Source organism: Diorhabda sublineata, chromosome 2 (genome assembly GCF_026230105.1).
Source record: "Diorhabda sublineata isolate icDioSubl1.1 chromosome 2, icDioSubl1.1, whole genome shotgun sequence".
NCBI classification, from domain to species: Eukaryota; Metazoa; Arthropoda; class Insecta; order Coleoptera; family Chrysomelidae; genus Diorhabda; species Diorhabda sublineata.
Window position 1 is genome coordinate 2,258,021 of NC_079475.1, and position 18,031 is coordinate 2,276,051.

General features: G+C 31.4%; 2 protein-coding genes across 3 annotated transcripts; one reads left to right on the forward strand and one right to left on the reverse strand.

Annotated features, from left to right (window-relative positions):
• Window positions 1-989: 989 nt before the first annotated feature.
• LOC130453041 (uncharacterized) lies at window positions 990-5,211 on the forward strand. 2 transcript variants are annotated; one of them, XR_008911017.1, is made up of 6 exons: window positions 1,044-1,150; window positions 1,292-1,666; window positions 1,738-1,866; window positions 1,954-2,097; window positions 2,182-2,449; window positions 3,116-3,803. XR_008911017.1 is itself a non-coding variant. In XM_056792629.1 (5 exons), the coding sequence occupies exons 1-5, from the start codon at window positions 1,083-1,085 to the stop codon at window positions 2,375-2,377; spliced, it is 912 nt and encodes a 303-aa protein (XP_056648607.1). In that variant the 5' UTR covers window positions 990-1,082; the 3' UTR covers window positions 2,378-5,211. The 2 variants fall into 2 exon arrangements, 1 of the variants encoding a protein (XP_056648607.1); XM_056792629.1 differs by having other exon boundaries at window positions 990-1,150; window positions 2,182-5,211.
• Window positions 5,212-6,462: 1,251 nt separating this feature from the next.
• On the reverse strand, window positions 6,463-17,302 carry LOC130452962 (endocuticle structural glycoprotein SgAbd-8-like). The gene is made up of 4 exons (XM_056792511.1): window positions 17,059-17,302; window positions 15,887-16,131; window positions 6,855-7,068; window positions 6,463-6,712 (listed from the first exon to the last, which is right to left on the reverse strand). The coding sequence occupies exons 1-4, from the start codon at window positions 17,071-17,073 to the stop codon at window positions 6,557-6,559; spliced, it is 630 nt and encodes a 209-aa protein (XP_056648489.1). The 5' UTR covers window positions 17,074-17,302; the 3' UTR covers window positions 6,463-6,556.
• Window positions 17,303-18,031: the final 729 nt, after the last annotated feature.

Below are 18,031 nucleotides of genomic sequence, written 5' to 3' on the forward strand. Positions count from 1 at the left end.
ATAGAACAGATGGTTCACAGATCAGAGATCACATTCTCCTTGTGACTGAGCGGCAATAGTGAGATTCTATGCACTTCAAACGTTTTATGTAGCTCTTAATGGCATTTTGCTTTTCGAGAAACATAGGTGTCTTACGGTCGCCTCCCCTTTTCTCTACAGGTGTTTTTCCGGTCTTTGAAAAATGTTTTATAATAGAATTCAAATGATGCTTTCTAAAACCTAACCTAACCTAACCTAACCAAAATTTGCAGTGTAATATTGTTTAGTCTACAATACAAAGAATCACAAAGCAACAGAAATTGGCTTTACAGATACATAAATAATATGGTTTAAGCTTAGTCTCTTAGCCACATTACACTTCCATTTTATAGGATCTCTTTTTCTTTTCTTTACAGCATCTGGTGTGACGACAACTGGAGCTATTTCCATAGTAATCACTATTTTACCCAACAATAAATGTATATATTGTATATTGAATTGGCCCTTTGTCCCTATTTAAGCTACTCTTACATCTAGCAATTTCAATGCTTTCAAATGAATCCAACAATTTATTACTGGATACATTTTTTAACAAATTCACATTCACAATTTCACAGCTATGTGCTCTTTAAACCGGACAATAACGAATCTCTGCCCAATATACTTCCCGTCATCATCACTACAGCTAATTTCACACTGCTAAATATTCCATACAATCTTTTGTATAAACAGGATTGAAAAGTTTCAGAGCAAATTTTTCTTGTTTTCCATTTTGGGTTTGGAAAAATTGATTTCACATAGAGATTTCTTGAACCTATGACGATTGATTAACCTATTTACAATTCTTTCATCATAACTGTGATAGAATCATAGAGATATTACCATAGAGTAGGCATGCCTACAAGTGAGAGCGTCTCGCGAATGAAAAGAGAAAGAGAATCATTTATGTATTTCTATCTTTCTTTTGTTGCGTACTGCGCATGCGTGTCTCTGATTCAACGAGCCACGGTAAAGTGCGTACGTAACCTGTACGTCTGTAAATAAATATTATATTTGCCAATGTAAATTATGTGATAAAGATTATTAAACATTTGTTGTTGAATATGCCTTACTACTGTGTTCTCTGCAAAAAAGAGCCAATACCTGGAGATAAAAGTCGCAGTTTTCATAAGTAAGTCCGCATAAGTAATTCAAGAAGTAGTTAGCAAAAATTTTGTTTTGATTGTATGCACAATATTAAAAAAGAAGTGTTATAAAAATTAGTACTATCTGTATAATGTTTTATCATCAAAATATGTATTGTTTATTGTAGATTTCCGGATGATAATAGTTTAAGACAGGAATGGATGGCTTTTGCTGGACTAAGTTCTATAACCAAGTTTACCAAACTTTACAGTGATCATTTTGATAAGAGTGCCTATGAAGACTCGAATGCAAGTAAAATTAAGAGATCTTTACGGAAAACTGGGGTCCCTTGCAGAATTGTATCAACAGATAAAGTTCAAAGTGTTAGCTACCCAGTCGCAAAAGATGAAACACAACTGAATTTGCAAAAACAGTCATGTGTCAGTAATGTCAGTAACATTTCAAGAAATAATTCTTTAACTCAAGTGTTGCAAGAGCAAATCACACAGCAAACTGTGTTTAGTAATACACAGTTTAATGATCATTGTACAAGTCTCAAAAGGTTAATTCTGCTCATAATTATATTGTTATCGTACATAGATACATTTATGTATTTTACACTTATTTTTTTAGGAAGTTGCCACTTTGCAATATCACAGATATTTCTCCCAGCAAAAAATTGTATGCACATAACGGAGCAAGTGAATTCAAAGCCATTTGCGAAAAATCTCAAACAAATTTGCATGATACCACTATGAAAAGGTAAGCGTTACAAAATTTCTTATAAAATAGCTTCTCATGAGTACATATAGATTCAAATGTTTACTTTTTGTTCCTGTTTTTTTCAAGGTGTCTGCCAGATACTATGTATTCCGAGAATCCAGATGTTTCACCTAGCAAAAAATTGTGTCCCTCTAATATTTTTGAGTCGGATCCTGCAAAAGATGTTGCCAGCAATTTGAAATCTAACGAAGCTCGTAAAAATATGAAAAGGTAAACAAAAGTTATTTATCAACATGCCAAATATTTTGATTGACGTTTATGAATAGTTTCTTAACGAACATAATCATTTTTTAGACACATGCCATACATTGATGTCTCGAATATACCTCCGACGAAACAGTTTCGTTTTTATGATGGACCGCAGCCAATGTGCATGTCGCGAATAGATTTTGCTACTGATGAAGCTTGGTCACGTTTTTTGAAATTTACCATATACAAACAAAGGCAAGCCGCATCGTGCCGTAAGAAAAATCAACGGAAATTGAAATAAATTGGAAATATTAAAGAACTTGTCTCAAAATTGCGAGATGAAAATGCAACTGCCGCAGCTGACTACTTAGAGGTTATTTGATCAGATTTTTTGTATAAGCATATGAAATATTTATACAATTTCATATGTCTACGCTGCGTGTTAATTAAATGAAATTATGATGTTTCTATATTTTTATATTTACCAATTGGGTGTGCATTACAATCAATGAATTTTACAATTAAGAAAAAACGAATCGTGTGAAGAATAGATTTTTATATATGTATTTATATTTTTAGTAACTATATTCGACTTTTACTTGTGTTAAAAAAAAATAATATTGTATAAATTTTTGTTGTTCATTTAAAACAAAAATATTGCTTTGTTAGACATCACATTTTTCTTTATTCCGATTTGAAACTAAAAAAAAAATAATATATTGTACAATATTATTTTTGATTGAAACTAAAATATGAATCATTTTTTCTACATCACTATTTGTATACTGATTTTTATAGAGGGTACATTAAGCAAGTGAAATTTTATCATTAAAAGTTTTTGATTAGTTGAATTACTTTGTATATCACTATGATAAAAACTTTTTTAAAAATCGTAATTTTCATACTACAAACATAAAAAACTGTGCTATGCATGGATATAAAGTTTAACTCAATGTCCCCTTTTCCATCACATTTTCATAATTTTTATATCTTTTGATTTACTTTCAGTAACAATTGTTTATTTTTTTCCTATTGCTAGGAATTCCCTTAGCACGTCAAGCAATTAATTTCTAGAATGAAGAATAACAAACCATCTAGTCCGTTTCCTGCCCATCTAAAAACTTTTGCACGTAGTTTAAATTTCCACTCACCAGCTGCGTACGAAATGGTTGGTCAGAGTTTTTTAAAATGTTTACCGTGTGTAGAACCCTCAACAGATGGTACTGTTCAAAAAATTACAAACCTGGAGTATCAGAAGAGATAATCAATCACGTTTCGGAGATGGTTCACGCCGAATCAAAAAAAAAGGAAAAAAGCCAGTTTTTAATCTTACTTTCGATGAGATGGGTATAAAGGAATGGACGAAGTATTGTAAGCAAACAAAAGAATGGCAAGGATACGAAGATTTTGGAGGTCAGTTGCAATCAAATACCAATGAATCACCAAAGAAAGCTAAGAAAGCTCTAGTATTTATGCTGGTTAATATCAACGGCGGGTTCAAAACTCCCGTTGCTTATTATTTAGTTAATTCGCTGACTGGCTAAAGTAAATCTATTTTACTGCGGGATTTATTAATAGTATTGCACGAACGAGGTATCAATATTGTAAGTACAACTTTTGATAGCGACGAGTCTAATCAAAAATGCTGCAAGCATTTAGGTGCGAATTTCGATTATTTAGACAAAGAAAATTTTCGCCCATACTTTGATCATCCCGCGACAAATGAACCTGTGTACTGTTTCTTTGACGCATGTGATATGCTGAAACTAATTAGAAATTACCTAGCTTTAAAGGGACCTTTCATTTATGATAATAAAGAAAGTGTAGATTGGAAGTACAGCTGCTGCCTTAACGTACTTGGGATCAGAGTTAAAGGATCCATTGTTTAAAGACTGTGCTGCTACTGCTAAATTTTGTAAATTGATTGATGAAATTTTTGACATTTTGAATAGCAAAAATAAATTTTGTAAAACACTTGGAAGAAAAGGTATAACGGAAGAACGTATGCCAGAATTTAGAAAAAAAATTGACGAGTTTAAAGATTACTTAGAAAAATTGGAAGTTGATGTCGAAGCGGACCTAGTCAAAATTTACCGCAGAATAATGTTACAAAAAGAATACCTGTGCTGAAATGTACGAGTGTGCGTACAGGATTTTTAGGATTCATAATTTGCCTTGAAAACTTTTATTCTCTTTGTAAGAAATTATTTGAAGAACAAATTGTCTCTTATGTCTTGACCTACAAACTCTCCCAGGATCACGTAGAAATGTTTTTTGCTTTGATAAGGCGCATGAATGGTTTCACTAGTAACCCGACAGTCATACAATTCCAGTCTGCGATGAAAAAACTGTTGTTAAATAATATGAACGTTACTGTGCCGACCAGTACGAATTGTACTCCGCAGGATAATACTTTGATCATTTCTGATGCCAATTGCGATATTATAGATAAATCTAATGAGAAGTTGAAAGAAAATATTGTAACAAAGAACGAACTTAGAAAAGAAAAAATTAAAAATAGGAGATCTGCTAATAGAATAGCTAGCAAGCTGATGACTTTCCGAATAAACGAGAATTTACATTCTTATTTTAATTTGGCTGAACATGATTCGTATTTGTAAAAAAACTGACTGAAGTGACTGTCACTATAAATGTATGATAAATATTCTAGTCATTGAGCGTGATGAGTCGAAGACTGTATTAAAATAATCTTCGCCGTATGGTTTCATAAAATTTAAAGATCAGATATTTCTTATGGATCTCGATATAGATAAAACAAATCGACTCTTGTAAATCTCATTATTAAAATACTGTGCGAAATAATTTACAATGAGCGTAAAAAATGGCTAGTTGTCTGTTATTTATTGCTGACAAATATTTTATGAAGGAACTTACAGTTTTAAGTAAACAAGTTTTTTGAAAACTTGAGTATATTACATTTTATTGAGTAGCAAAAAATAGCGCTGATGTGCATGACTTACGATTTGAAATATAATATAATCGAATGTATCGTACCCAATAAAAAAGATTTTATTGAAAAGCCGGAAGTAATATTATTATACGTACTGTCTTTTTATGTAGTTGTACTAATTTATTATTAAAGAATTGTTAAATAAAGTGTTTAGTTAATTGTAATTGAGTTTTAGTCCTTCAGAGTATTCCATTTTGTTTAAGTACTGATAAACTGAATTTATTCTTCAAATTATTACGTGCACTACTGATAAATAATGTTGACTTAATGGATTGCAATAAAAAATGTTGATTGATACAATAGGAATAAATTTTCAGTTATAAAGATAATTAATTAGCCTTGCAAAATTAATTCCACAAAAATATAAAAGAATACCAAAAAATTCTCTCAAAACAATATTCCTATAAATATATTAGCAAAAAAAAAACATTAAAAAAAATTGGCAATTGCGGGAATCGAACCGAGGAAAGCAAAATCTAAAGGCTGAGATCTTGACACCTCAGCCACCGTGCATTCATGAATATACATACTGTGAAGTACTTCAAAAATTTGTGGGCTGAGAGGCTTAGCCTATTGATCTGTAAATTAGTTCAACCTATTTTTATTGAATATTACTTGGGAAATATACAATTGTTTTTATTGAACTAGATTTCGTTTATCAACAGTATTGCAGGAAAGATCTTATTCTGTTTCAATTTATGTTCTGACACGAAATCTAATCGACGCGCATGTGCCATTAGACAGAGACAGCAATACATAAATTATTTACTCTCTCTTTTTATCGGCAAGAAGCTCCCACTTGTATGGGCACCTATAGCATGCCTACTCTATCTGTAATATCTCTATGGATAGAATACTTGTTCATTTTAAAATAACCGTTGAATATCGCTAAACTCGTACAATCAACCATTAAATATTATAGGGTTTCCACGTTTTTTCTAGTATTGACAGAACCACCTCACTGATTGCTGAGGAGTCCTAGAATCCTAGAACATGTAATGAGATCCGCATTTTCCTTTCTTTCTGATGCGGAGAAAATTAAAAATTATGATGGTTAGATTGCTCAAGCCCTATTTAATTTGCAAAGTATTGAAATATACAATAGTTTTCATGAAACTGATTTTTGAAAGAAGTTGTATTGTGTAGTTGGTATCTTTAATCGTGAAGTTAATTCATGTGAAGCAAAATTTAAAAACATTTTTCTGCATCTAGATTTTTCTCCATAAACTGATCAATTGTCCCTGTGATCTACTTTCTGTTAAAACCTTCTGTAGTTCCATCTGTTAGTGCACTATTTGCCAATTTTCACTCATGATAATTCAATCGAGATTGTATGAACAGAACTGGATTCAACATAGTGACGCACTTATTAAAATTAGGTAGAATTCTGGACAATTCGAATATATAAAAAACAATTTTCTTAAATAATTAAATTTAATCAAACATTCGCCACAGAACAAACATTTTACAAGTAATTTTTTATTTATGAACTATTGATTTTTATCTAGTCTATCCTCCAAATTCGAATATATAACCGCTTCCGAAACTGTGAGGTTTACCGGGTTCGTCAAAATATTCTTTTTCTTGCAACGCATCAGAACTTGGGGCCGATTTAGCTGATAATGGAACCGGATATGATGATCTGGTATATGGAGCTGAGTGAATCTGCAAACCAGTGCATTTCGTGATTGATCATAAATATGAAAAATAAAAATTACTCAGACATGAAGCTCGAATATATTTACTAAATTGTAGCAATACACAATATATTAGCTTCGTTCACACGATGTTATAATACTAAATTTACCTCTTGTTGAGCTCGTTCGTAAACTTCAGGTCTGTATTGACCATCATCTTCTGGTTGATTTACACTGTATTGAGGTTGATACGCAGGCTGTTGAACTGGTAAAGGTGCTATAGGCTGTGGGGCTTTTGGTAAATGGTCAGCTTCTAATATACGGAAACCTTCTTTGCCCGCTGTGTATTTTACCGATATCTTTTTACCATTTGGATCAATATAACTACAAAATATAAATCGTATAAATTGTCGTGATGTCAAAATCGTGAGAAATGTATATCATTTAATTAATCACTAGAAAATGTCAAAATTCTTGATTCACACAAATACTTTGTCTATTCAAAATGAATAAAAAATTGAATGAAAAACATCCTCAAAGAACAACTTTAACCCCTTCAGTGGAGTAAACGTAATTGAAGTTTGTGTAACTTGCTTTAGCAAGAAAAAATCATAAAATATTTTATCCACGACTGCTATACAAGGTATCCATTGTACGTCTGCTAGCTCGACCTTAATAATACCCATTAATGACGGCATTGATTAATGAATCATTAATCACTACTTGCAGATGCTTTCTTCATTTAGTTATATTATATTGTTTTGTTACAAAAAATCAGTTTTTGTAGTTCTGTCATGTGAAACACTACTAAAGATTTTCAATCTAGTTCTGTACACGTAAAAAAATTAGGAAATAAAATTTTCCTAAACCAGATTCGAAACCAGGACCTCCGTGAAGGCTTTCAGTTTCTTTAATTTTTTAATATTAATGTAAGAGTTTGAAAAAGAAAATAAAACTCATAATTGATTTCATATAAAAGTATTTATCTAAAAGTTAAATTAATTAAGAAATAACTAAAAGCTTTTTCGGTGTTCAACGAAGAAATAAATCAAAAGAAACTTATTTTTGAAGATGGTCAAGTCGCTTTTCAAATATTAGAGGTTAGATATTTGGAGCTGGATGCATTGAATACTAAAATTTGTGAAGCTGTTCTAGAATTAACGGCTGAAAAAGAAGATCATGAGAAAATGATGGAAGATGAATATGAGGTAGCAGCTGAATATACAAGTAAATATTTACGTGCAAAAATTGAGGTTCTGCAATGATTCTGCAATGCATTGCAGAATCAGACGACGACCTACATAGAATGTTACACGCCTTTAGCGAACTCGCAGAAAATTTAAATATGGAAATTTTAACAAGCAAGACAAAATGCATGACCATAGCTAAGGAACCTCTGCGCTGCAAGTTAATAATAGACAACACCACTATAGACCAAATCATGTATTTCGAATACTTAGGATGCAAAATAACAAGCACAGGATTCCTTGAAGATGAAGTGAGGAGACAAGTGAACAAAGCAGCTACAGTATCGGGACATCTTAAGCAACCAATTTGGAGAAATAAACACCTCAGTGTACGATGCAACTCCAGAATCTACAAAACATGTGTGCGACCAATTATGGCATACGGGGCAGAAACAAGAGCAGAAACGTCGGTAACAAAGAGGATACTAAGAACAACAGAAATAAAAACGCTAAGAACTATAACGGGTTACACACTGAATGACAGACAAAGAAATACCGACATAAGGTAAAAATGCGAAATAGACAACATTGTCAGATGGGTGAGAAAAAGAAGAAGAGAATGGAACCAGCATGTCAACAGAATGACCACAGAATAACAAAAATTGTACGTAACAACATCCCACACGGAAGAAGATCTATTGGACGACCACCAAAACGATGGTGGGACAGTTGGCAATCAACCTCACAGGAACTACTGCAGAGAAACCGGAACTGAACAGGCGCTACGCCTTCTACACGACGATGATGATGAATTGAGGTTATTGAATTGAATAAACAACAAAATCAAACGGAACAACGACAACAAATTTTCCCAGAATGCTCCGACCACTGATATTGTATCTAAAAAAAGATATGTTACCAAAAATTGGTGGTGATTTGAAAGACTTACTGCAATTTTGGAGTCAATTTAAAAACATTCATGATGATAAGAGTAATACTAAAGAAGATAAGTTCCAGTATTTGATTCAAGCAATGATTCCGAATTCAAGACCAGCTGATTTAGTAAATAGTTACCTACCAACAAATGATAATTATGATAAAGTTATTGTTGGTTTAAAAAGTCAATATTCGAAAAATTCAATAAACAAAATAACAAAAGACATTTTCTTCATTTTTAAATAGTGAGATTCTCAGCATCCTCCAACCTTTGAGTTAATTTTTAACTCAAAAAATTAATATTTCAATACAAACAAACACAAGCAAAATATTTTTTTTTGTTTGATTAACAGTTTCAGTTTATTGAATATTTTGATATTGATGTAAGACTTTTTTTAAAAAATAAAACTGATAATTGATTTCATATAAAAGTATTTATCTAAAAGTTTGATTAATTAAGAAATAACCAATTATTAATAATTTTTCATCTATTCATAATAATACCCAATATTTGTCAAACTCATACATAGGTTTTTGAGTTGATTATTATGGAGATATTATACATTTATCATAGATTTCGATAACTATGTACTATGTTCAAATTAACTATTATATATTTCATGAAATATTTGTTAGAATAAAATAATTTATTATTATGTACATTCTTACTAGAGAGAAAAGAAAATCTATCAAATTATATTCAAATACAAAATTCTAATGCAAAAAAGGTAATTTCAAAATACTTCTTTAAATTACATATATTTTTGTCTTATAAAATATCATATTTTTATTCCTCACACTTTTTAACAATACCTGTTATTCAAATACATCATCACTCGTTTTCCTTCTGTGAGGCCTCATTAAGATTCCTTATTAAAAAAATTCTCATCCGCATTTCTCTTTCTTTCTGATGTGTGTCCATTTCTAATAAAGGTAATATTCCTTGCATTCAGGATGCAGGCATCCATAATGTATCTCATTATATGAAGAATAGATCATATTATCATATAAGTACTAAACATGATGCTCGAATTATCAACATAGCCATACACAACTGTCTGCAATAATTACTGTTAAATTCGCTATTTAAACGAAAGCATTATTTTCATTTTGCTATAGAGAACGTAAGTATAAATGAAAGAAATAATTTAATTTAAGAGAAAAGAGAAAATAAGACTGAACAGATCATTTCAAATGAGGTGGAGAGAGAGGTGGAGAGTTTAAAATCATTTTTTGTAATGCAATTACATTGTAACGATTATACCTTCGTATTAAAAATACTTGATACAAGTAGACATTTATCTGACTAAAACACCACTGGATATTTGATACCTGATCCAGGGAATTCCACGTTATCTTTTTCAAGAAATCCTTTGATTTATAACCTTCTCATTATCCTTATATCATGCAATTAACTTAATTTTGTCCTTTATACGAAGTTCACATTTTAGGAGAAATCAACACACCTGAACCAAGGCGAGAAGTTTTGAATCGAAGACGAGCTAATTCTGTCTCGGGTTAGCGCATGGAACAAGTCTCGAATGTCTAGATTCGCTGCTTTTATTATTGTGTTACCTCTTCGGAATTCTCGACACTAAGGCATTGGACAATAGTGTCTTGGCCTTACTCTATACATCTTGGAATTTATGAATTGTTGATTGATTGATTCGCATATCAGCAACAAAAAGAGTTTTTTATCTCTCCATTCACGTATAAGAGAGTTTTTTGTATAACGTTCTTCAAACCAAAGGAAGATCAATGTGTCCTATGTGTTGAAGAAGTTAATTTTATTTAAAAATCAGAAGATTTTTTTTACATAAAATGAAGTTAATTGAGCTTAAGATTCATACAAACATAAAGCAACGAGGTTCTTCTCTCGCTAACTATGTGCATAAATTTTAGCAATTCATGAAGTAGGTCCTCTAAATAAATTATTTGTTACTCTTGGTACAACTTTATTGAAGTAAGGTTCGTAGGGGTAAATGCGCGATAGGGGTAACTGCGTCACCCAGTCCCCAAATTTTTAAAAAGGTGTTTTTAAAGTTGCATATGCCACAGGTTCTTAACTTCAATATTTACTGATCGATTTCAAGTGATATGGCAATCTTGTAATGTGCAGAAAAGTGACAGCTGATTTCTGAAGCTAACCTAATCGTGTGATGTGGGTTGTATTTATTGAAAATCAATATTTTTAATTTTGTACGTCAATATTTGAACTTTTATGTGTTACTGGGAGATAATAATCGTTAAAACGAGTATGTGAAACAATTATAAGAACATCATGGCAACATTTGTGAAAATTAAAACTAGTGCCGCACTTACCTCAAATTTGTAGCCTAGGCTAAGCGCGTCATTCAAGTGATGCTCTTACCTAATCTTAGTTTCTGACGAACTAAGTAAAGCAAGCAACTAGACCAAAGAAGACTTGCAGTGAGCACTAGAGGTCATCCAAAATGGAACAATCAATATTAAGCGAGTCAGTCAATTATATAAAATACCCTGATCAACTTTGAGTGATCATATTAAAGGCATTTGAAGAAATAATGCTGTTAATATTGAAGCAAAATAAAAATACACGAGATGCGTCTAAACCAAAAAACAAGTTGCAAGCGCTCCTGAAGTAACAACTAGAAACGAAGTAATCGAAAGGCTGCAAGGAATAAAAGAGAGAAACTCAAAGAAAATGATGTAAATAAAAAAGACAAGAAAACTGAAGACAATATCACAAAGAAAAACCAAAGAAAAAATCCCAACTAAAGTTTATGGCGGAGTCAGAGACTGATGAAGATGAATCAATCGATAATATGTGTGAAGATGAATCTGATGCGTCTCTAAGTGGAATCATTGACGAAATGGAAAAAGAATCTCAGGAAGCTCGAGAAATAGATCGGCTAATGGCAAACGTGAGAGAAGGTGATTGGGTGCTGGTGAAATTTCTAGGAAAAAAATCGTAGAGCATTATATTGGTCAGGTTTTGCCTAAAGATCTTGAGACTCAAGAGGACGGAACAAGAATAAAGTTTGCCAGAAAAAAGGTTTCTAGGCTAAGATCAGCTTTTATGTTTCTATTAGTTAATGATATCGGCCATATCTTAAAAACCGACATTATTAAGCTACTTCCAGAACCTTAGATCTGTAGGCGTGGTGAAATAATCTTTTCAGGTTATGCTATTCAATAAGATTTTTATTTAAAATATAAACGGGTTTGTAACTTTTTTAGAATAAATATTTTTTAATTTTTTAAGTAGCGTTCTGAAGTTTTATTTAAGATGAATAATGCTCTTATAATGCCCAATATAAAGGTATTGCAATATAATAGAAAATATTCACCTTGCGCCGCACTTTCCCCCACACCCCGGGCAAGTGCGGCATTTTGTCATAAAAAAAATTATGGTGAAATTTAAAAAAAAATTATTTACTCGCTTTTGTAAGCATATTTATGTATATCTTTCACAGTGGTGACAAATCATTAATGCGAATGAATATAAAAAATATGCGCTACGGTAAAGTTGAACTAGTCATTTTTTGTGTAGCACTTACCCGAGCTCACCTTAGTTCAAAACTTTACCTGATAGTATCACTCCTAAGCGACACAGATGACGTTAACAAATAAATTACAGTTCATCCTTTGTTCATAGGCAACCAGTTACCAACATGGGGCTGTTTTGATACATACTTCCATTGAAAGTACAAAAAAATTTTTCTGTGTATCGTCTTAATGATTGGGAAACATTAAACAAGATCCAAGAAAGACATAAATAGAATGTTATACAGCATATGATAAACGGAACTTGGTAAATCTATAATACAATTCGGGATGAAGAGGAAGAGACATTTGAATGGTTAATGATCAAACAGTTACATACGAAAAATAGAAAAAAAATATATGAAGAAAAGTACAAAATGTTTAATGTTAAAAGTAAAGTAAAATGATTGCACAGTAATATTCCAAATAAAAAAAAAATAGTTGGTACTTCAACAAAAGAAGTGATAATTTCTTGACAGACAGGTGTCTCAAATTATCAGACAATGAGTACTAATGCAGACATATGAAGTTGAAACTAGTTTCTAATCTAGTATTTGTTCAAGTATATCGTTTTTTTTAATATTCTTAATCATAAAAATAATCAGAAGCAAATATTCAACTACTAATAACTCAATCGAAGGTTTCGTTTGAATATACTATACAATAAACGATTATTTGCTAGTTGAAAATCGCCAGTGTCATTAAATGAGTGAAAAACCACAAATAACCGTTTTTCACTAATATTTTGTGCTATTCTCTTGTTGAAGGATTGGTACGAAATATTGAAGAATATCACAATATTCTACAGAATTATTTGTATATTTTGCGACACACTTTGTCTAGTTACGTATCATTGAATTTACATAATATTGATATTTTGTAAAATTGAGTAATAAATTAATTATGACATTCACTCATTTCAAAAAAATTACCAAAAACCGCTTGGAAAATTAACACGTTAGCTGTGGTTTCATCCTTGGCAAAATAATAGTAATTCCTAGATCGTTTTTATTTATTTTTTTAAATGTAATTTATTTATTTGTTTCGTTATTTCTTTGGGTCAATATTTCAAATTCCTTTTAAACGTAAAACACTCAAAACGGTTGTATTTGTTGGTTCTTAATTTATAATTTTAGTTAAAAAAACTCACTATAGCCACAATGATTAATTAAAATGTAAATAAAAGACATTTTACCACAATACCTTGTAGAAAATATTGGAAAAATTCAGGTGGTATAGTATAAATATAAACTCTGCACTTTGAGTCGTTCGACAAAAAATTTTATAGGAATCAAATCGTGCCATCTACGTGGCTATAACCTCTGCGGTCTATCTATTGTCCAGAAAAATAAGCGCCATGGTGTTGAAAAAGTTGATATTCATGGGGGTTTCAATAATCTTATAGTATTTGTGATTATAAAAAACAATAAGGTCTTCCAGAAAGAAGTGCAGCTATATGGCTTCACGATGAGGTTGATCAGAATGCCTTCCCAAACATTCAACCGATGATTAAAATTTTCGAAATACTCTAAATGAATAGGATCATACGAGGGTTGTCTGAGAAGTTTTCTAATTATATCTGAAGATATCTGGATTTATCAATATAAAAATTTTGGTCAGGTGAATTCAAGCGTGGTCGACAGCCAGCGATATAATCGAAAATGATACTTAACGGCTGTCAGATTGAGGTTAGAATGAAAGAAAAGACCATAGGCATATCAAAAGAACACATTTGCCATGTATTAAATGGTAAATTGTGCCAAAAGCGCTTTTAAATGACCTTTTTCCGAGTTGTATGACTCGGTTTGAATAAAATCTCTGATACTATTGATTTTGGAAAAAAATTTTTAAAAAAAAACAAGGATATCAAATTATAGTTTCATTTCATGAAATTGTATCTTGAAAAAAAGTTTTGGTATGAAATAAAGTAAGGGCTGTAAATTTAACCCTCGTATAATTTAATAGGAACATTACTCCTTTGCAAGTGCCCGGAAATTACCGAATTTTAAGTTTCTAGCTTCACTGAAATTTTAGAAAAAAATTAGGCGGGGGAAACGTCCGAAATTTCGTCGTATGAATTTAGAAACATTTTTTGTTACATAGAAAACTAAAAACAAATAAAGACAATTTAATTGAAAAATTCAGTTATTTTTCTTCGAGATTTTGATTGAAGAGATTGTCAAAGAGTGTAGCCGAAATGTAAAAACGTACATACGTATATTAATTTTTATTATTGCTCATTTTTGCTTTCATTTATCTCTTTTTTTTCTAAAGGATAACATTCTAAGTTTCTAAGATAACATTAGTTTTACAGAGTTATTCTTCTTATTTTTCTATGTTTGTCCTTCTGCATCTTTATTTAATTCTAAATTGTTTGATTCTATACTTGTTGATGGCAAGTTCCTCATAATTGATTATTTGTATGAGTCTTTCCAACACCATTTTATTTAGTTCATCATTTCATTTAGTTCTTTAGCACATTTCTTTTCTCGTCTGGTACAAGGTATACAGACTGGGTGAATCTGCTTTTCGACAATCTTTCCTGTCATGGCTTTCGCCACAGTTGCTGCAACTGTTTTATGTCTTCGGACAATGTTTGCTAACATGTCCAAGATCTTGACATTTCAAACACTTTGGTTTTTTCCGTAGGAATGGAGATACTTCCACCACAAAGAGGACCGTTTGTTCGCCTCTAGGGCCTGTTTTGAATTTTATGTTCAATGATTTCTAGTATTGATTTTCCTCTATTTCATCAATGATGTTTTGTTTGTAAATAGAGTCTTTTACATCTTCATCATTCATGTACCTCTAGAGGATTTCTTTTTTTTTGCAGTTCACAAATGAATTCCTTTTTGATTTTATCATTGCAAATGATTTTTTCCATGTCTTTTGTGCCATTTCTATAATAAGTGCCTTGGGTGTAGCATTCATCTTGTAGTCCAAGAGCCAGGGCCAAAAAAAGTCTACGAATTTATAACGCCTAGATTTTTCATGGTGTGTTATATTGTACACAAACATATTGCGGCCAGTCAAGCGAAACTGGGAACAGGTGTCTCAGGTGCGCTATCGATAAATGCCTTCACATTTTCACATTTCGAGTTGCAGAGGCTTATGATCAACGCTTCGGGTTATAGAGGCTATTAAGGCTAAATATTGAAACCTAAAGGACTTTGTTGGTCGATCAGCCTTCGAGTTACAGAGGTTGTGATTTTACGTTGATTGTTTTCGAGTTAGAGAGGATTTCACATTGGACAAAAATTTTTTTTCGCGTTGGAGAGGTTTTCGAGTTAAGGAGGTTCGAGTTAGAGAGGTTTCACTGTATTGTATTCATGGCAAAAATCCCCCAAATCCAATGAGTTTTGTTTTCAAGGGGTTTTTCTAGGCGTGAGAGGAATGAAAAAAAGTTTCCAAATTGAATGACACAACGAAATTAAATTGAGTTAAATTTTCTTATAAAAGTGTTTATATCTAATCAAATTTCTTAGATATCCCATTATTGAACTAGAAATTAGGTAAAACTTAGACTAACAAAGAAAATTAAACTAAATTTTTACCTGTATCCTCCGTTTCTGGATCCATCTGGAGATATGCTTTCACCTTGGGCTAATCCATTATCTGACGTAAATACATATTTGAAGTTTCCGTCATGGTTAAGAGCCTGTTTATGGGATAATATTTGAGGTGGAGGCGGAGTATTTTGGAGGTTGTATGCATTTTCTTGAGAATACTCCGGACTTTGTTGTTGATATTGTCGTTGACATTGACAACTAAGTATCAAACTAAGTGTCAAAACTATCACCTGCGTGTATACAAAAATGTTATAGAAACGTTTCCCAAAAATGTTATAAAATCAATTGAATACATCTCTTGTAAACAAATCAGTATCGCCGTAGCCAAAAAGATTATTTGCGCGTAGATCGGTTAAATAATACTGCGCATGCTAAAACTGTAGAATTGATGAATAATTGGGGGCTAAAATACACGGTCGAACAACAAGAAACTCACAATAATGTTTATGTTGATTGTTTGGATGCTTTTGAAAATTATTCAACCAAATTTAAATACAGGAAAGTTAGCATGGAACGGTTCTAGAGATTGAGGAGAGGTATGTCTTGGAGAGAACCAATGCAATACATCTCCCGTAAACAAATCAGTATAACCGTACAGCAGTAGCCGTTAATTTCACGTAATCCTTAAAGAATCGCAACAAAACTCCGTTTCTAATATTACATCATCATTACAAATACAACTAGTATTGTGAATAACCAAAAACCAAAGTAATGTAGATTTTATCAGAGAACTAGATAAATACCATCTAGTTGTAAATAGAGCTTGTTTATCAGTGCTACATTAACAAAATTTTGATTAAAATACACCTACTCTGCAAAAATTTACTAAAAGACGATTGAAGAATTAATTAATGGTTAATTCGTTTCGAACTCTTTCTCTTAATGCAATCACTCACTTCGTACAGCTAGAATTCATAGATTTTAAAAAATATGCAAATAGAATGGGTCTGTATGGAGAGTTTTGGTAATGAAAGCAACATTGAAATTAATAAATATTCTCTAGAACTAGAGAATCTCTCATTTCATCAATTTGTTCATAACGTAGGTTGACTTTATAATTTATGAATATTATTTTTGAAGAAAATTTGAATTTTGAGTATTGGAAAACTTTAATCCTCAAGAATAAAGAGAGCAAATTATTACTATATCCTACTTACCGGTGAATAGTTCATATTACTATTATATCCTTTGAAGCACCACAATTCACAATGAGTATTCCCAATACACTGAGTATATTTAAAATACTGCACATTAATTTATAGACAGGTGGGTGAGTTTAGTGACCAATGTCCGTGTAATATATTTGTAAATATAAGAGTGAAAGTGTCTCAGTGTGCTACGAATTTTTCATACGTTTCGTATTATGTAAAACTAGATTTACTTTCTTGTGCATTTCGCGTATTCTGGCTCATATTGATAAGGTCATAACTTAATACATTGTGATTGAATACTCGAAAAGGTTTTTTTTTATTGTCTGTCACAACCTGTTGATCAAGTTAACAAAAATGTGTAATTATTGCTGAAAGCCGAAAGTAATTACGTAGAACCTGTAGTTGAATAATAATATGTAAAAAGAAAAATATTATATAAACTTCCATTAAGTAGCAGAATAAGCAAAATAAGAATCAGTTTCAAATATGTTGTATTATAGGTAGAATCGAAATGATTTGAAAAGTTTCTGACCTAAAAAACTGACATACTTTTCCGTTATAATTTTTTTTCTATGTCCGTTATAATTTTCTCGTTTTTTTTTCATTCATTTGCATTTATAAAAAATGTAATTTTGATTCAGTGTAAAAACGTGAAAAAAAAGTACCGTAGCGCAGAAGTGTCAAATTCAATTTTGCAGAGTCATATATTAAATTTTGAATTCGTAGGTGGGGCAGCTTGCAAATAAAAAAAAATGAACTGAACATTTTATTTATCAAATTATATAAGTATATAATATACGGTTGTTAAAAATCATATCAAAGTTATAAAAGATGGTAGATTATGTTGAACTCGAGGATCCAGATACCTGACATCTCTTATTTTTGACAAGCTCATTGATGTCAGGTATCATATTCGTTGTAGTTATTTTAGAAATTGATTGGAGATGTTCATTCTTAAGTCTTATTTATTTTCATGACA

Bases quoted from the DNA above. Each gene is read 5' to 3' on its own strand.
- LOC130453041 (XM_056792629.1), top strand. From the start codon at position 1,083: ATGCCTTACTACTGTGTTCTCTGCAAAAAAGAGCCAATACCTGGAGAT. The intron at 1,151-1,291 runs GTAAGTCCGCAT...TGTTTATTGTAG, and splicing joins AAAAGTCGCAGTTTTCATAA to ATTTCCGGATGATAATAGTT. The intron at 2,098-2,181 runs GTAAACAAAAGT...ATCATTTTTTAG, and splicing joins GCTCGTAAAAATATGAAAAG to ACACATGCCATACATTGATG.
- LOC130452962 (XM_056792511.1), bottom strand. The intron at 7,069-15,886 runs GTAAAAATTTAG...TATATTTTGTAG, and splicing joins TCCAGAAACGGAGGATACAG to TTATATTGATCCAAATGGTA. The intron at 6,713-6,854 runs GTAAATTTAGTA...ACTGGTTTGCAG, and splicing joins ACGAACGAGCTCAACAAGAG to ATTCACTCAGCTCCATATAC.